Here is a 19,272-nt window from a genome sequence, read left to right on the forward strand (position 1 = left end):
ACGTACCTTGCGAATGCCTTCTTTTGACTCCTCAACGTTATTATCGCCTCCTCCTGTGCGGTTAATCATCCGCCACATTTGGGAGTACATGGGATCCCTTTCAAAGGGGTTCATTGCCTTGGAGCGCACCTGATCATAAACTGCAGAGTCCAACACTGTACCGTAAGGCAACTCTGTCTGCTTGGATAAGTCTTGCAGAGACCTACAGAGACACAGGTGGTGAAAAGGGTTAATATTCACATCATCTTCATTCATCTATCAACTGTAAAAAAGGCTGAGCCTGAAAGATCCTTCACCTGTATTGATACACATTTGATCCTTGATGACTGTAGATGTAATACTTTTTAACAGCATCACTCTTGTTCTACTAGTGCTCGTAATAATAGCAGACACTATGATTTCATTTGATACTTTCTGGGTAATTCTTCTGTAAAATGCTTTTCCAAATGACGGTGGTATTAAAATCACAGAAACGATCAGACCCCAGGTTAACTGCACTTTAGCAAAACACTGGTTTCAGCTTTCTATTCACTCACTTCACATTACAAGATTACCACACAGCTCGGTCTGCACTTTTACATATACGGTACATTTATGATGGAATCAGCCTAACATGAAACCCCTATTACAAAGCATATAACTATATCTGGCTGAAAGCAGAAAACACCTAAATCAACTATCCATTCACTGACTAGATTAAATCCTAACTTTGAAGCTTTGGGCTTGGCTCTACAGAACATGGTGAATAATCAGTCTTTTGTTGCTGTCTTGGTAATTCCCCGTGATACCTAAGAAGGGCTGGAAAGGGGAGATTTTGGATGGTACAAATTGAGTATAAACGGAGTGGCCAGCTGTACTGTGGTTCAGACACTCACCTAGCCATTAATTTTTCTAAGGACTAAAAGCAGGAGTTGGCAGCAACATTTAATTGACATTCAGGATTTATTTAAAAAAGGAAACTGGCCACGACAAATGGGTATGAAAAGATGTGGCTGGAAACCAGTTTCAACAGTAGAACTAATAAGATGGCTAGGATAACCACATACTCGAGATTTCTAGAACTACACCAAGAAAATGGAAACACTCATAAAGAACTGAAAAACACAAACACACATACAAGTTTCTCTTCCTTTCTCCTTCGTTCCACCTCTCACCCATAAATTGTCACCTCTGGGGGAATACACAAGCTATTGTTAATTATAACGCAACAGTGCTTGGGTTGCCTTTCAAAGAGTTTGGCCGCTGAGAAATGTAATGGAGAACCATTACGAGAACTAATTACTGTTTGTTTGTTGAATGGTTGCTACATACCACCCATGGATTTGAGAGACAAACGTTTGGGAAACAAAACATGCACACAAAAACACTCAACATGTCCTGCTTAATGAAGAACAACAAGTATATATTATCTTACTTCATTAATTCAGTTGTAATACAGTACACCCACGAAGCAGACTTACAATGGGCACAAATATAAGTAGCTACTGCTTGCAATATTACTACACTGTTCATTTTGATAAATACACACCCACGCAGACACGCACATGTGTGAAATAATATGGAAGGGACAGCTCTTGCGCTTCCCCCTTGGCTCTAGCCCTCCTCAAATATCTCGCTGACCCATTCTAAAGAAAGAAAAAATCCTTTGAAGATTTTAATGAACTTTGCCATGAACATGAATCTTTTATTTCCGCCAATTAATCTTTGGCCTAAATAATCTCCCCTCCCCACCGCTCCCCCGTGAATATGCACGCCTGTCAGCACACTCTTTGACCGGGATTCCCCCTTTGTGAATTGCTTTCACTGCATAGTAACTCTAAGCTTGTTCTTTAATGGTGCGTGTGCAGGAGACAGAGAGAAAGAATCATGCATTAGCTCTGCATTACTTTAGACCAAAGTTCATTTGAAAGAAACCCCCCAAAAACAGATAAAAATGGTTTGTGTTGGTTTCACTGACTATTTTGATTAATAATGAAACATTGCAAGGATAGTATCCAGCATACAACTGAAATTTATGTTTAAAGAAAATACAGATCTCATATGATTTACCCTTTTTTGAACAACCACTGCACATTTTTCAACACAAAACCTTAAAACTTAAAATGTGTGTAATTGTGTGGTTCACAAAGTCTAAAAATACTGGCGGCGGCCAGTGGTACCCCTCAGCCTCCTAGTAGATACACCTATGGTATAGATTCCAAAATCCTATGCCACCTTGTTCTCAAGTTATCACATTCAGAATATTTTCAAAGAATTTAAATAAAAAACCTCTCTTGACATGTCTAGATGACATTAAAGCTTGGTTGGCTCTAAACTTTTTAAATTTTAATGAAAAGAAAACAGAAATGTTGGTGTTTGGATCCAGTGGTCCCTGTGAGTCCTCCTCTGTTGTTTTAGGATCCCTGGAAGTCTATTTTAAACCGTAAACAGTAATAGATTACTGACCTTGGTTTTAAGTTGGACAGTGATTTTAAATTGGACAACCAAATCAGAGCAGTGGTGAAGTTTTTATCATTTAAGGCGACTGGCAAGAGTAAAATCTTTTCTTTCGAGGCAGCACCTTGAAACAGTGATCCATGCTTTTATTTCTTCCCACCTGGACTACTGTAACTCACTTTATGTGGGGGTCAGTCAGTCATTGCTCTCACGTCTGCAGCTGGTTCAAAATGCGGCTGCATGACTCCTAACAGGAACTTGAAAAAGAGAGCATATAACCCCCGTGCTAGCCTCTCTGCACTGGCTGCCTGTGTCTTTTAGAGTTAATTTTAAAATTCTTATGTTTGTTTTTAAAGGCCTTCACAGTTTTGCACCGCCTTACCTCTCTGAGCTTCTTCATCCCCACAAACCCTGTCGGTCTCTCAGGTCAGCTGACCAGCTGCTCCTGGAGGTACCGAGATCCAGGAGGAAGCTCAGAGGGGACAGGGCCTTCTCTATTGTGGCTCCAAAATGATGGAATAATTTGCCCATGCACGTTAGAGAGGCCCCTTCACTGTCCACTTTTAAATCACGTCTTAAAACCCACTTTTATTCCTTGGCTTTTAACCTCAGTGAGACTTAGTTTCTCTTTTAATTGAAGTAGTTAGTAGAAGTAGTAATTAATGATTTCACTCTTTTTTTATTTGGTCTTTACTTATATCTCATGTAATTTTATTTTACAGTTCCAATGTACAGCACTTTGTGTCAGCTGTGGTTGTTTTAAAGTGCTTTATAAATAAAGTTGATGATGAATTTGACCTTGAGGTCAAGGTCACTGAGATTCAAAGTCATACTAGATTTTTAGTATATACACTTTTCATATCAACTTCAAAATCCTACATGACTTACTTCTTGAGTTATGGTTTGAGTGGAAGGGTGGCTGTGTGGGATGACATTAATAGAGAACGGATCAAAAAGCAGCCAACATTCAAAGAAGAGTTTTGGACAGTCATTAAAAAAGCTGGGAGATCTATTCATGAAGACTACTTTTAAAAAATTAGATGAAAGCATAGTGGTCAAACCAAAATCTGTAAACGTAAGAAGTATCTATAACTGTTATTTTAATGTATTTTTTTTTCCTTAAACACTATTAAATTCCTCAAATTCTTTTACTATTGTGTGGGTGCCTCATGGAAAAATGCCCATATGCATTATGTGTTTAACTGTCTTTCTGTGAGTGTTTTATGTGAAATTAATTTCTGTGTGTGTGTCTGTGTAGATCTGTGTGTCCACAAAATTGTGTTCCTGTCCTGTGTATGCTAGCTCATTTTGCAACCAATTATATTACCCCTAAGCAGCTCAATGAGCAAGTAAATGGAGTGAACAGCAGCTGAATGTTTTGTGTGACAAATAGCAAATATGTGTGTGTGTGTCTGTGTGTCGGGGTGAGAGACTGATTTAAAGACTGAATAGCTAGACAGGGTCCCTTTTAATAGCAGGTTAATCTGAATATGTGCAGGAATAATTCCTGTGTGCATAGCTTTGTTTCTGCATATTTGGTCACCTGGTCATCTTTGCTAAAAGCTTCTGTCAATAAAGATCATCAGCTCCAAAAACTCTAATTTTGGTGCTAATTTGGCCTAAATGAACTTGAAAGGACATAGATGATCGTGGCTACACGGTTTTGTAGGAGACTGAATCTGTAAATGTAGAAGCCTTTATCAGAAACACATTAACCGCTAACTATACTGTGCACGGGAATAGGCAATCGATACTCGGACTGAAGTCAGCTGAAGTGGCAGTGGTTCCAGCTGTGGCACATTTGGTTAGCTAAATTGAAAATCATTATTGTTTCATAATTTAAAAATCCCAGAAGATCTGTGTGGCCATTTTAGTCTCTATGTTTTGATCAGATCATCAATATCATTGAAGTGCTGGTGCAGCATGCAATATTTTGTATTCCTGTTCATTTTTCAGGGACACCGATGTCAGAAGCAGAATGAACGTACAAGCCAAGTCACAGCAGATCAAATCAGATTTCATATCATGCATTTCTTACTTAAGCTTTACGTAATCTAATCAATATCTGCCAGTGGACAATGTGCTGCTTTATCTGATTACTAAGAATGCAACAGCCGCCAAAGAGTCACCTGTAACTATAAAGCCAGCAGACATATTCACACAAGCAAGTGTGAAATGACCTGATTGACTTTATTGGCAATCTTTACCAACCATAAAATATGTCTCCTCCTGTACGAGGTTGGACCAGGAAAGAAGCGCTTTATCCTCAAACACTCCATCCATCTTCCCATCCTAACCAATTCTTCCGCTCCATCTATTCTCTCTGTTCGCCCTGCTGTCTCTCACCTCACTTTTACCCCTGAAAAATAAATTCCCCACTCTGACTCATCACCACTACCAAAACCCTTCACCATGCTTCCTTCCGCTCCTCTTCTCTCTCTGTTTCCTTCTCCATCTCTAACTTTTGCCTCTTTACTTCCGTTTTCTCCATCTCATCTTTCCTTCCACGCACTTGCGCTCTTCATTTCCACTTTATAATGCTTATTCCCCTTTTGTCTCTCCCTTCATACATTCCTCTCTAGCACCCTCTCTTTGCTACTCTCCACTGCCATCTCTCACTGTTTTCCTAAAGGATTCACACTGAAATTGAGGGAAAACATCCAAGCGTGAAATAGTCCAGAGAGAGTTCTGAGCGTTCACTTGTTATTTCATTTTCAGGATGAAACAAGGGCATTAATACTTAAAAATCCTGTCTGTCCTGATAGGAGACACTAAGGAGAGGAATGCCTCCATTCTTCCCCCGACCTTCTCTTCCTTTCTTGCCCATGTGTGCGCTCTTTTGCTCTTTTCCATACTAACTAATTTGCTCTCTCAATCACACAAATGCATTCAATCTAATTCCATCTGCATAATATGTTAATCAAGGATTATCAGATAAAAGTGCATGCTAATCACAACATCACAGACTGCTATTTGTTTCTGCATGGCTACATTTCTCATCTCTCCATTGAGATTTTGTTACACTTTACAATTACTCTCAGTTTATTTTAGGAATGTTCCATCTCACTACTTATCCCCAAAACCCATCTTTGGAGGCCTTGGGCCATGTGGGTGCTGCTGTTTAGTTGGTAATTATGGCACTAATGACCCAAGAAGAGTCAACACACTAAAGATAATGCATTAAAATTTATGGAAATCCTTAATTAGCTCAATGTATGCTGAATGAGGCAGCAAACTGAGAGCCACTCATTAATGACAGCAAAGTGAAAAACAAACAAACAAAAAGCAATTGAGGACAGACAAAAGAAAGAAAGAAAGAAACTGTAGATTGACACATTTTACAAGAGGCTGGGCGGAAGGACGTAGAACAAAGAAGAAAAAACAACAGCATGAATGAGGGGCGCAGTGTGACCAAAGTAAACTAAAGGAAAGGTCTTCTAAACACATAAAAGAGAATGACAGAGAAACAAACTGACAGAACCAAATTAAGAAACAGATAGTTGTGAGATTTAGAGAAATAAATGTTGTTTATTCCAAAGCCAAGCACAATTAACTGTGGCACTGCCGGGCATAGCGGATGCTTCGGCATGCTGATTAGTCCAATGAGAGATGAGCGTTTCCTAGTGCCACCAGGAGAGAAGCAGGCAAACATATTATCACAAGGATAGATAAACAGAGGGCACAGCGCTTCAGGAAATGTCTGTGTGTGTGCGTGTTTGTGTGTGTGCAATGAACATAGGCAGCTTCTCTAGTTGCCTTGATACCTAGGCAAAAAAAAAAAAAAAATTGCAAAAACATTTTTAAAAACAATTTCAACATACTTTGACTGTTTCTCTAACTCTCTTTGCCATTTTTTCTTCCTACCTTGATCAGTAGAACACACACGGACACACAAACACACACATATGTGAGACAGATAATATAATGGAGGACTGAGCTTGAGAAAAGAAAGGGTAAAGAATTAACTGCCCGTGTGTGTAAGCAATCTGCATGCGCATGCATGCTTGTGTGTTGCCGGGTTTCAGCACACTGAAGGCGCATGCAGTGTGTGTCTGTGTGTTAGGCACGATTTGTCATGTACTTATACAGAAAGATGTGTGCGTGGTGTCATGCAATCATAACTGAAAGCACACATTTATACAAATACACTATATGTATATATGTAGTTTTTGCCTTGGGCTCATCTTTCTTTGCCGTAAAGAGGTTGTGCATCTATTTAGATGTGCTGTGCAGTTTTAAATAGAGTTAAATGAGTCGTAAAGAGGTTACAAATGTGTATGATATGATCCACAGGCATAAACCAGATTTATAAATGTGTAAAACAATTCATCTGTGTGTAATTCTGAGTACTTACAAACGCATGCACCAATCTACACATGGATACAAAGCAATTTGAACATACCTAACATTATTTTAAAAATTCATGTGTCGAAACCTGAACAAACAGCGATCGTTTACAACACAATATTTTCAAGCTCAAGTTTTCCATGTAACCAGTCTGATCACTTTCACTTTTAAAAAGCTTCCCGTGCGTGCAAATATTCAAAAATATTTGCAACCTTCTTTTCGCTCACTTACAGATAAATCAAATATGTGCGCACCAGTCGCCTGATATGCACAAATCACAACACATGTGCTCTGGGGTTTTGAGGCTCTTAGTCTTTGCACACTGCCAGCTTGGCACAGATCCACAAATCTAAGCTGCGTTCAAGTGCTAGTGGAAAACTAGGACATTCAAGCCTCCTTTGTATTCCTGGGTTATTTCAAGGAAAACAGATGTTTCACATTTGTGCATCTGCACCAAACTGATAGTGTGAAAAGAGTCTCAAAACCCCAGCACCCTGCGAGCACATGTGGCATGATGATCAGGTGACTGGTGCACACGTATTTCCCGATATTTGAATGAACAGAAAGTCACAGCTATTTTTAGACAGTTGCACGGGAACCTTTTTGAAAGTGAAAATGAAAAGATTTGTGAAGCTGGACTTACAGATTAGTGTGTAAATGATCCGTATTTATGCAGGTTTTAGCCCTATGCATTTGTGTTGTATGTGTTCAAACTGCTCTATGTTTGGACTGGAGTATGCAATTGTGGATACCCAAAATTACACACAAAATGTTCAATACACATTTGTAACTCTTTGGAGAATCATTTAACTCCATAGGTTTAAATATACCTAAATATGACAACAATAAGGATACAATAAAGGTGGCAGTTTTTACTTGAAAACATTTAAATCAATATATCAGTCAGTATGGTAGCTACGACTAAAAACAGTAGGTGAAAAAAATTAGTTGAATACTTACTGTATAGAATTCTCTATACGCGTGATTGTGAGGAAAGCTGCTAGATTGGCAGTATATGAGGATATGACAATTAGAGCAAACATCCACCAAACCCCCATCATCATCCTTGTAGCTAGGGTGGTGTAAGGCACCTCTCCACCTGCAACAAAAGTAAGAAAACAAAAGAGTGAAAAAAAGAGAGTCAAAATCACGGTATAAGAAAAAAAAAAAGCAGCTCTTTGCTGCGGGAGAAAAAGCTGTGAAAATAGCAAAGCACATCCTGAACGATTATCATTGGATTAACAGGATTTGATCAGATGCTTTGGCATACATCTGATCTTCACATGGTCGGATCAACTGCAAGAAATTGCTGTGAACTGGAAAACATCAAAATAACAAATTCCAAATCACTGCGATAAGAAAATCTTTGATATATGAAAACCAGTTTATAAATAATCATATATTAAGTAACATTTGAAATCTTAGGTCTTAGCAAGCATCGGGTGATCAGAGGTGTCTTCCATTGTCTCGTGATGTTTTAATACACTTTAAATAACTAAGAACTAAAAAAAACTATTTGGATGCACGTTTAAAAAAAACGGTAACCTGCTTTTTGCAATAAATACTGTTGAAAAGATGTGATGAATGCGTACAAAATGCTTGTCAGGCTTTCCCATTAAGATGCTGCCGGGAACACATTACAATGAAAAGTGGCTTGTCTGTCTTCAAATATAAAATCGTTTTATCCTCCTCTTGTGTTATAAACAGCTTTTCTGGCCTTGTCCTCTGAAATCTTGTTCTGCAACAGTAAAACACAAACTGGCTCCGCTTTATATGTTTTTCAAGAAAGGTTGTCATTCCAAATATAGCCCTCAAAAAACAAGAAAAAAACAAAACAAAAAAAAACAAAAACAAAAGAGGGAGAGACAGAGAGAGGGAATCTATTTGTTTGTGCACTAACCAGCGCAGAAAACGGGACACATTTATCTTTGGCTCTTCCATTCTTCTCAGGTAGCTGTGTGGGGTAGCCTTTCTATTCATACCCACACACTTGCTTACTGACGACAGTGTTTTTGCATATATTTACTGTAGCTATGCAGTAAATGTATGTTTTTATACCTGTGGTGATCACGGTTACATCAGCACAGACCAGCCAACGCTCTCATGTCTCCCACTTCCCTTAGCCCAGCCTCAATAATATATCTGACACCCACATAATCTCTTTCTCCCTTTATCTCACCACCTTCTCTATATCCACTGGATTCTTTTTTTTCCATCTTCCCTTCCTGTATACCCTTTTATTTATTTTAAACGTACTATCTCTTTTTCCCTCTACATGTTTTCAGTTATCTTTCTTTGCATGATTTGCTGTTGACACCAGGTTTTAGCACAAGCCCGAAGGCATTATAATGTATACTGTATGGATGACATGGCATCGTGAATTATGTCTTTAAAATGTTTCAATCTTTCATGGCTCTTGACTTTTTTCAGTAAATGGTCACACATAAAGTGGTTGTGTAATAATTTTAATTTTTTATCAGGTAACCTGAAGAAAAGTACGTGTCACTGTAATTACATAACAGCTACTTTTTTATGAAAAAGAAACTTTATAATGAAATGATCGAAATAATAAGCCAACACAGTATTCCTAAGAAATCACTGTGCATGGAAATGTGCGTGGGAAGATGAGATGAATCATTTTCATGAATGAAAGCAACCAGCAGGCAGAGATGCTTTTTGGTGCCAAAAAACGTCCGAGTATATGCCTGAGCGTGACTGCAGTATCTTGGACTTCAATAGCTTCTAAAACATGACCTTTGTGAATCGTTCCAGCTGCAGAAGGTATTTGGGGATTTGGGGTTTCACACTGGCAATATCCACGGAGGACCGATTAATTCACTAAAAAAAAAATCCATTGTCCAGTCTCAGAACAATTTTTATGTTGATTTCTGGCTGCACAAGTGACTTTTATAAAATATTAATGTAGCTGGCGAATTTAGACATCCAAGTGTCACAAAATTTTGAGCTTGGAATCAAATCACGTAGAGCAGATTTTTAGAAAAGGTCATTTTGTTTCCTAGTCTTTATATGGATATCTATATATCTATATATATATATATATATATATAGATATATAGATATATATATATGTGTGTGTATATATCTATATCTATATATATATACACACACATATATATATATATATATATATATATATATATATATATATATATATATATATATATATATATATGTATATATATGTATATATATATATATGTGTGTGTGTATATATCTATATATATAGATATATAGATATCCATATAAAGACTAGGAAACAAAATGACCTTTTTCTGAAAATCTTATTTGACCATAAGGCGAGCATTGATTTAATAGCTCAAAAATGTGAGATAATCTCTATCCCACTCTCTTAACAGCTAAAAACCTATAATACCTTTACACTTAGACACTTTTAGTGTCTCATTATCTCATCCTAAATGTGAGTGGTCAAAAAGCATATATGATTTTATTGAGCAACATGTCACTGTTCACCTTTCACACGTCACCAACTACCATCAGAGATGTTAATGATCTATAGCTCACATAAGTTAAAAAAAAACCCTGAATCCTCAGGGAAAGATGATCAGGACAACACTTTTGAAATTTAGACTCACTAGTCATTTTGTTAGGGACATCTGTTCAAATGCTCATTAACGCACATATCTAATCAGCAGCAACTCAATACACTTATCGAAATAGGTCACCTGCTGTTTAAACCAAGAAAGGTGATTTAAGTGACTTTTAACACGCCATCGTTGGTGGTGCCAGATGGGCTGGGCTGGACTGAGTATTTCAGCATTTCGCTGATCTACTGGAATCTTCCCACACGACCATCTCTAGGGTTTACAAAGAATGGTCAAAAAAAGATAAAATATCCAGTGAGCAGCAGATATTTGGGTGAAAATGCCTTGTTGAGGTCAAAGGATAAAGTAAAAACTCTTTGATGGACAACACAAACTCAAATAACCACTAGCTACAAACAAAGGCATGTAGAAGAGCATCTCTGAGCACACAACACGTCAAACCTTGAAGCAGATAGGCTATAGCAGAAGACCACACTGGGTGGATCTTCTGTAAGCTAAGGACAGGAAACCGAGGCTACAGTTTACATGGGGTCACCAAAACTGGACAGTAGAAGATTCTAAAAGCATTGCCTGGTCTGCTGCAAAACTCAGAGAGAAGGATGGTAGGATCAAAACTTGACATAAACAATCTGAAAGTATCCATTCTGCATTATATCAACAGTTCATGGCTGTTCAATTCTTGAAAAATTAAGGCAGTTCAGAAGATAAAAGTGGATCCAATTTAGTACTAGCAAGCCTCACCAGACTAAGGGGTTTATTTATTAACTAAATTTACTCGACTTTAGATATGTGCAAACTAGTGTATTGTAAAAGTGTATAGTTCTATAAAATCCAATACTAAAGTATATTGTACCAAGAGAAGCATCATTTATAGTGAGTGCTCTCAAAACCATATTTCATAGTGGGGGAAAGACTTAGATGGATGTTACCATTTAGTATTGAAACAGCAGTCAGCAAAGGCTCCAAGTGAGTGAGTGGTTGTGTCGGGTTTCATGGGGACATATACAGGCATAAAGCATGTACGGCACCTTTTATATCATTTTAAAATACACCTTTTATCCTGTTTCATCAGAAAATGGGGTCTGAGGAAAAATGACAAAAAAAATTGTGCGTTATTAGAGGTTCACGACTAAACAGCTATCTCAAAGGATAGTGTGAAGTCAGCATGACATTTCAAACACAGACTTTCTGAACAGAGTACATGTATCTCAGAATCAAAATGATTCAGATTGACTGGTAGAAGGTGAAAGCTGGGTTAACTCATTCTATACAGACACAAGACTAATAATATTGTTCTTCTTCGGGGTTCCTTTAACTAAGCTAATCAAGACTACTAAAATAAATCATAGTAATCTTCTGTCTAGGATTCAGAGATTCTTTTCTGAAAGAACTTTTAAGTTTTCCTGTGGTTGAACTCCTGAAAAACTTTTTTTAAAGGCAGGAGTGTATGGGTGTCTCAGTTTGCATACGGGTACACGTAAGGATCCTAAGAGAAGCATAGCTGCCATGAAGCAGCTTTTGCAAATACATCTCGGCGGCTTCAAAAGCACCCCGTTGTGTCCCCTCGATATAGCTCTCCATTCTTACCCCCATGTTTCTCCTGCTACTCCTCTTATTCTCGGCTGTGACTCGTGTAGCTCTGGGCAAACAGGATTACTTTATTTCTTCCTACACAACTCAAAACTAGGAATTAAAAGTGAAACTTCATTTAAAGAGGCATACTAAGGATGCTGCAGTTCTTCAAATTACTCTATGAACTGTGTGGCTGTCTCTCACATTTTAATGTATTTTCCCCTAACTTTCAGGTATCCATTAGCCTGATGCTAAGTGCTGCTTTCTGTCTTTTTTGATTGAAAGAGTAATTGGATTGCTGGATATCTACATAATTGATTAGTTAATTAGATAGCTGCCCCTTGGCCGTGTAACTGACCGACTGATTAACTTGCAATTTTGCTGGCTAAAAGACCCCTTGGCATTTCATTTTCCCATCTTTTTTTTTTTTGCCGCTTCACAATCTAATTTTGTTTGCCTGAACAGACTGATGTTTTGGGTATTATTGGACAAAAAGAAGAAGAAGCCCTTCAGAATATTGTAGTACAACCTGACTTTCCCAAACCTCTAGACTCTGATTTCTGTTGAGAAAAAACCAGCACTTGATTGGATATTTTGTAACCTGACACTCCAGCTGGTTTGGTAAACACGGAACCATCTGGGAAGTTGTCCTTGGAAACTTCTTGGAAAAGGGCAGGGACTTTCAGAAATTTATTTGGCATGAGTTTGTATGAAGCATATGCATACAACCAAGAACAATGACACATCTTTAAACAGTCAGATAATTAAACAATAGAGTTTGGCAGCAAAAACCTTCATGTTATAAGTCTGTTTTTTGTTTTTTAATCTTCACCGGGAAAATAAAAGACAACAGGAAGCAGTTTCATCCAAAATACTTGGCACATGATTGGTTGACCCCTGAACCTGTTGTCCAACACTGTGAATTTATTAGTTCACTCCTCATAGGTCTGATGAGCTACAAATTCAGTAGTGGAGCTACAAATTCAAGGAAAAACTCTGGCCAGGCAAACCAGATCAGTTGAGTATTATAAAGTATTAGTAATAGTGTCCAAAAGTTGATTCTGTTCATCTGGAAGTAGCGTTTTGTGGGACAAACGTTTCGTCACTCATAAAGTGACTTCTTCAGTCTCAGCTGACTGCAGGTTTCCCCAATCTTATAAACAGGACATTTGCATAATGACTGAAACCAGCCCACTGAAGGAACAATGGGCTGGGAGGTCAGTTCCTTAATCTTAATTATGCAAATTCTCATGACCGTTGATCAACAACCACTGACCAAAACCCACTGATCAAAGACCACTGATCAATGGCCATGAGTACCATTCACAGAGAGTTGGGGAATGGCTGCAATCACAGCATTGTAAGATGGTGAAAGATGTACCCTTAGGCCCCCTCCTCGATTCAGAGATGGTCTTTCCCTTTTCACGTAATTGGCCTCCTTGACTCCGCGCTCAAACCAGCGTTCCTCCCTGTCCAGGATGTGTACATCCTCATCCTTGAAAGAGTGTGCACTGACCTGTAGGTGTAAATAGACTGCAGAGCCCTGGCCTGACGAGGTAGCTCTTCTGTGTTGTGCCATCCGCTTCGCCAGAGGCGGTTTCCCTGATGTATAAATCCTGACAATCCTCCTGGCACTTAACAGCGTACACTATGTTACTCTGTTTGTGTCCGGGGACCCGATCCTTGGGGTGGACCAGTTTTTGGCGCAGCGTGTTTTGGGGTTTAAAAGCCACAGAGACCCGGTGTTTAGAAAAAATGCGTCTCAACTGTTCCGATACTCCTGACACATATGGGATCACTACAGGTTTTTGCTTGGGCAGCGGTTGTCCTTCTCTCCTGAATCGGCTGGAGCTTTCTTTAGGTGCCTTTCCAGCTTTGACAAAAGTCCAGCTGGGATAACCACATTTACTCAGGGCCTTCTTGATGTGATGTTCTTCTGCCTCCCTGGCGATGGTGTTTGCTCTGTGTTGTAGCGTCCTAATGACACCCAGTTTGTGCTCCAGTGGATGATGAGAGTCAAACCTTAAAAACTGATCCGTATGTGTAGGTTTACGGTACACGTTAGCTTTTAGATGTCCCCCATTACTGATGGAAATCTCACAGTCTAAGAAGGCTAACCTGCCACTTTTCATATCCTCCCTGGTGAATTTGATGTGTCGGTCCACCGAGTGAAACGTTTCTCCCACAAAACGCTACGTCCAGATGAACAGAATCAACTTTTGGAGATTTACCTGGATGATTGAGAATGCAACAAGATATTAGTAAGAGTGAAAATGTCCACAATAAAAGTTTGACATTGTGGTGTGAGTTGTGTAAAGCCCACCTTTAAGCAGATAACACACTTTTTTGTGGATCTTAATACATTCTGTCTCTCAACTTGCAACGTCTTGCTCTTTTACTGAAATGTCTAAAACTTCAGGCACACAGCTCAGAGACCAGTTGGCAACTGCTGGTTTCTAGTAAAGAAAGTGCATTCCCCAACATGTTACAAGTCATTGCTGATGCTGGCTGTTGACTGGTGAAAGGGGTTGCAGACTCCTTTTGACTCCTTTGGATCACCCACAGTTTGCATGGAAGATGTCTGCTCACCATTTCTCTCTGAACTATAATAAAACTTGATGATGACTTGATGAAACCAGAAACAGAGGACATTCACCTTGAAAGTAAAAGCTGAGCCTTTTGAAATGTGTTGGTTGCAGCATTAAGGCACAACTTTTACTTCTATTTTGCACTGCTTTTCAAAGATTCACTCCCACTTGGAAAGTAGCACCAACCATCTCCACCAACCACTCCCAGCCTGTTGAGTGAATACACATGTTTCCCTCATTAGTGGTTGTTGCAGTAGGTCAAATTAAACTCAGTGTTTAACTGAACTTAAAAAACAGAACGGACCATGTGTCTTTACATTTGATACCTTTAGCATGTATGAACTAATATTAGGATGAGACTCGTGTAGATTTGTTTGTTAAAACTGCCCTTCTGGATATCCCACAGGGGTCCTGGCAAAGGAAACCACACAAACACACACACTCACTCACACACATCCACTGCTCACATATTAGGGAAGAACATCAAGTGCTTAGATAAATGAGAGCACCGGACATGACCCCCATCCCACAGCCCTGACTCAAATTAATCAGGGAGGATGATGATTAGTCCAAAAAGCCCTTGATCCCGTGTATGATGCTGTAAACTTGATGGGGTGATTTACAGGCCAAGACTTTTTGTTTCAAAAGCAGCCAAAGGTGCAGGACAGTCCTTTTCAGTGACACCCGTAAGACTTAATGAGTCACAGCACCTTAACAAATCAGCTCTTGAATTTTAAATTGAATTTGCACACACAGTTAAAATGGCAAGGAGTATTGTGGCATATATGATCAACTAATACAGACGCAGAAGTGATGGCAATTTATATTTAAAAGGTCAAAAGTTAAGTCACGCTACTTGGCCCGTGGACAGTCAGGACATAGAGTGCAGCATAACTGGTTGATGAAAGCACACAATGAGTCTTAACGTACTGTAAGCAAATAAAAATCTCAGTGAGGCAATAAAAAGTATTACAGTGGCAATAAACTATTCTCATTAAGCTTCCATATTCTTAATGTTGTCATTTTTAGACATAACAATGGCAGAATAATGAACCAAACTGAAGTAACACCATTACCGTAAGACATAAGTGATGCATTTGTCTGTTCTTTAGTCTGAAAAGTAAAGAACCTGTAATTGAAAGTGCAACCTGAGGTCAGGGGAAACAACATGCTCTCCATTCTATGTACAGGTGTTTTGTAAATACTTGCAGTAAAGCAGCCTAATAGAGAGATTTATCTTCTCTGTCGGGAAAAAAGCCACATTTCAGAGTAAATGAGACAAAGAGGTCAACCGCTAGAAGACGACGCTGGACAAATTGATGATAAGGACCAGCTCCGTTACTGTGCACGGTCCATATCGACAGTCTACTCTCTGCTCTTTTACTGCATGCTGTCAGTGTAAACAAGCTTCTTCAAGACACTAGTTTATGGTGCTGGTGCAGTGCGTGTTTGAGATGCCCATTTGCAAAGACTTACTGACCATTAATCTCATCCCATATCATCTTTATCATCATATAGAAAAGAAGTAATGTGTTTTAAAAAAAAATCTGTATCTTTCTCCCTTTCCGCAATTTTAGACGATAAGGAATGTCTGCACCCGGTGTTGGAAATCAATTTCTCTCAAATGCATCATCAGTTTTTAAAATCTACACTCCTGCTGCCAACCTTTCTGATCCATCTCTTCAAATTTAAAGCATCACACTCTGGTTATTCTTGGATGAAATAAGAGCAGAGTAGTTCATTAGAGTATTGTTTTTTAAATGACTAAAAAAGAGCTAGAGTGTGCTCAGCTGATGTCATCCCCCAGTTGGAATCCATGCAATCTTCCCGTAAGATGATGTAAGGTTCTTTTTAACAACACTTTAGGCATTCACTTTTCATTCTTCCACACCACTGAAAAGTGTCTCGAAAAATAACAACAGGTTATCTCCATTTAACACATGAACGTATCAAGTCTTCCACAATCCAGCTTTGCACATATGCCTGTTTCATACCAAACGGACAGTCAAATTTTTGAGCACAGAAAAACACCAAACAGTACCAGTTTTGCTTCATTGCTTGTACATGCGTCAACACTGTCAGAAATATGATAAACTGAGGTTATGATTCTAAAATTCAATCCATCTTTTAAAGTATTTTGAAAAGTTTCAGACTTTCTTTTGTTGTCTAAGTCTTATACAATGTCAAATAAATGTCAGTGATCACCCACATCATCAAAAGTCTTGTCATCATGTCACAGAATTCTGCAACAATGTTTCCTCAGACTTTAAAATGAAAGGAAATCTAGAGATTCTTAAATTCTCTAAAAACAAATGTCAAGCATCTCAGTACTTTATAATGAATTACTACATCTTTAGTATGAAATCATCACAATGTCAGCTGAAAGTCACATTAACATGTGGTTACACAAGGTCACACTAAATGATATATATAGTATCATTCAGTATTATTCATTTATAGTACATAAAATATAGTGTTACTTTAACTGAATGAAGCACAGAGGGGAAAAAATGAAGACGAGAAATACGATGCAAATGTATCACCCTCCCCCAATATGTTAGTTAGAGCCATTTTAAGTGACAAAAAAAAAAAAAAGGAAAAAGGAAAAAAGTGCATCGGAAAAATACTATAATCTCTTAAATCTGCAATTATGAGCTATGTAATTAATACCTTACACCAGCTCCAGGCAGTGTTTATGTGTTTATGCATGGCACTGATTTCTAAAGTCAGGTTCCAACAAAATATCATCAGTATTACCTCCTGAATACCAATGATCTTAAGTGAACTGGATTGCTAGAGAAACTCAAAGACTTACACTAGAGTATCTGACAGTATAAGAACTTTCTCCCAGGGTAGGCTGTAATTTTAGCGCTATTGATTTCCTTTTTGTTGAAGGCAACGAATGCACCAACTTTTCAAGACAAACAAAATCAAAGAACATAAAATCACAAAAAAATTAATATGCATATGTCTATACACTGTTATTTGTTTGCTTTGAGAGAAATAAACACGTAGATCCAGGAAGGAGGATGAAAACTTGACAGATATAGGTGCTGTTGTTTCCCGCAGGTTTGGCAAACAAAATTATTCTATAAGCCAATTCATCTGCATCACACATTCTTAGTTTTTCTGCCTGCCTCCCTTCTAACATCTTCTCCTTGCCTTTCTGCATCTCTTACTACCTTCCTCCTCTGCTCTTCTCCTCCTTTCCCCATCCTTGTTGACATTCTGCAGTAAAGGTAACTCGAGATGAGTGCAGCTTTGAAGCCAGTCGAGCGGTGGGCACATCCTGAAGGGTTTTATATATGTGTGGCTTTCTTGTAAAGCTTCAAATCTCACCACCGAGCAAGCACCTCCACTGCCTCAGATTATACCCCTCCACCGTCTGATGACTTGCTGGAATCATTATTTATTTTTTTACCATCTATTTCTCCTCTAGCACCTCAATCACTCCCGTCTGACGGTGTCCCAGTGATTATAAACAACTTGGGTAAGACATATTACAGTGCAGGAGCCGGGGTGAAGATGGAAAAAACGAGAGAATAGAAAAAGGGAGGAGGAGGATGACAGAGTGCATGCATCCCTCCTCCATCACCTCTCCTGCCTTCTGCTTTTCAATCTCTACATTGTACATGTGCCACCTCTAATACCCCTGGCTATAAGCCAAAGCGAAGAGGGATTTTCCATGTGGTTAGCAATTTTTTTTCAAGCCATCAAGTGCAACCATTAAAAAGATCCAGCAGGCTGGTAATGTTGTGGATTTGAGCTGAGATGCACGACGTTTCCAATTCAGGGATGTGCCCCAATGGTGTCTCCCTTCCCTGTACGCTCCCTGAATACGTATAGGAACTTTAAGACATCCTCAAAAATATGGCTGAAGTTTATACACAAGTTAAAATTCACACACACCAAAAAGCAAGTTTTACTAAGCACTTTTAATCTAATACTCTCACAATCTTACCCAAGGACACTTTAACACATGGACTAAACGAGCTGGGGATCGAACCATCGACCTTCCGATGAGCAGACAACTCACTCTTAAACCGCAGCCACCCCCCTGAGCAAATCACACAGTTTAACTTCAGGCTAATTGAAATTACAGTAACTCAACAACAACAAAAAGCTTTTAATAAAGTGAAATTTGAACTGATTGTTAAATGATTGTCATCTAAATTTCTGATTGTGACAGCAAAGTCTTGATTACACTTAGCATAACAAATAGACACCGCAATCAGCAACTTGACAACCAAATTTACATCTCAGAAAATATCCTCCTATGAATGTGCATTTCCGCTGACAAAGTAGGCAGCCCTTGCGTGTGCACATAGTCTCATATGACTCACATTTTCCAATATCATTTACATAATTATTTCATTTTGCTATTGGACAAGGCCACTATGATAAAATAAAGAATATTGCACCACACAGTCTCAAGCTACAGCATAACATTCAGGTGTGATCTGTGGGCAATGTGAAGCCCAATATACTGCTCAGAGGTAAGCACTTTAATTACTCGGTAGCACGTTAAACTCACATAATGCAAATAAATCCATATTATTTTGTGATTTGTGATTATTTTTATTGTACTTTAAAGCTACATGTGATGTGAAGGAGAAGGGCTGATATTATGGCAATTGCATCAGAGTTATTAATATTCATGAACGTCATATTAATTTTTTATATTGCTGTGATTCACCTCAACCGACTATTCGACTATACTCAACCGACAAATTGCTCTGGACCCT

The 19,272-nt window shown here is 38.6% G+C and overlaps 1 protein-coding gene across 3 annotated transcripts in view; it reads right to left on the reverse strand.

Annotated features, from left to right (window-relative positions):
• Positions 1–19,272, reverse strand: part of grid2 (glutamate receptor, ionotropic, delta 2) — a 532,677-nt gene that overhangs the window by 70,750 nt on the left and 442,655 nt on the right. For all 3 annotated transcript variants that reach the window (XR_014877276.1, XM_085180825.1, XM_085180826.1), the window contains exons 12-13: positions 7,744–7,882; positions 7–202 (exon numbers count right to left, since the gene is read on the reverse strand). Coding sequence is in view for 2 of the 3 variants with exons in the window: in XM_085180825.1 (XP_085036951.1) it covers positions 7–202; positions 7,744–7,882 (335 nt within the window). In the remaining variant the exon portion in view is untranslated. The remainder of the gene's footprint in view (positions 1–6; positions 203–7,743; positions 7,883–19,272) is intronic.

This window comes from Neolamprologus multifasciatus, chromosome 12 (genome assembly GCF_963576455.1).
Source record: "Neolamprologus multifasciatus chromosome 12, fNeoMul1.2, whole genome shotgun sequence".
Lineage (NCBI taxonomy): Eukaryota > Metazoa > Chordata > Actinopteri > Cichliformes > Cichlidae > Neolamprologus > Neolamprologus multifasciatus.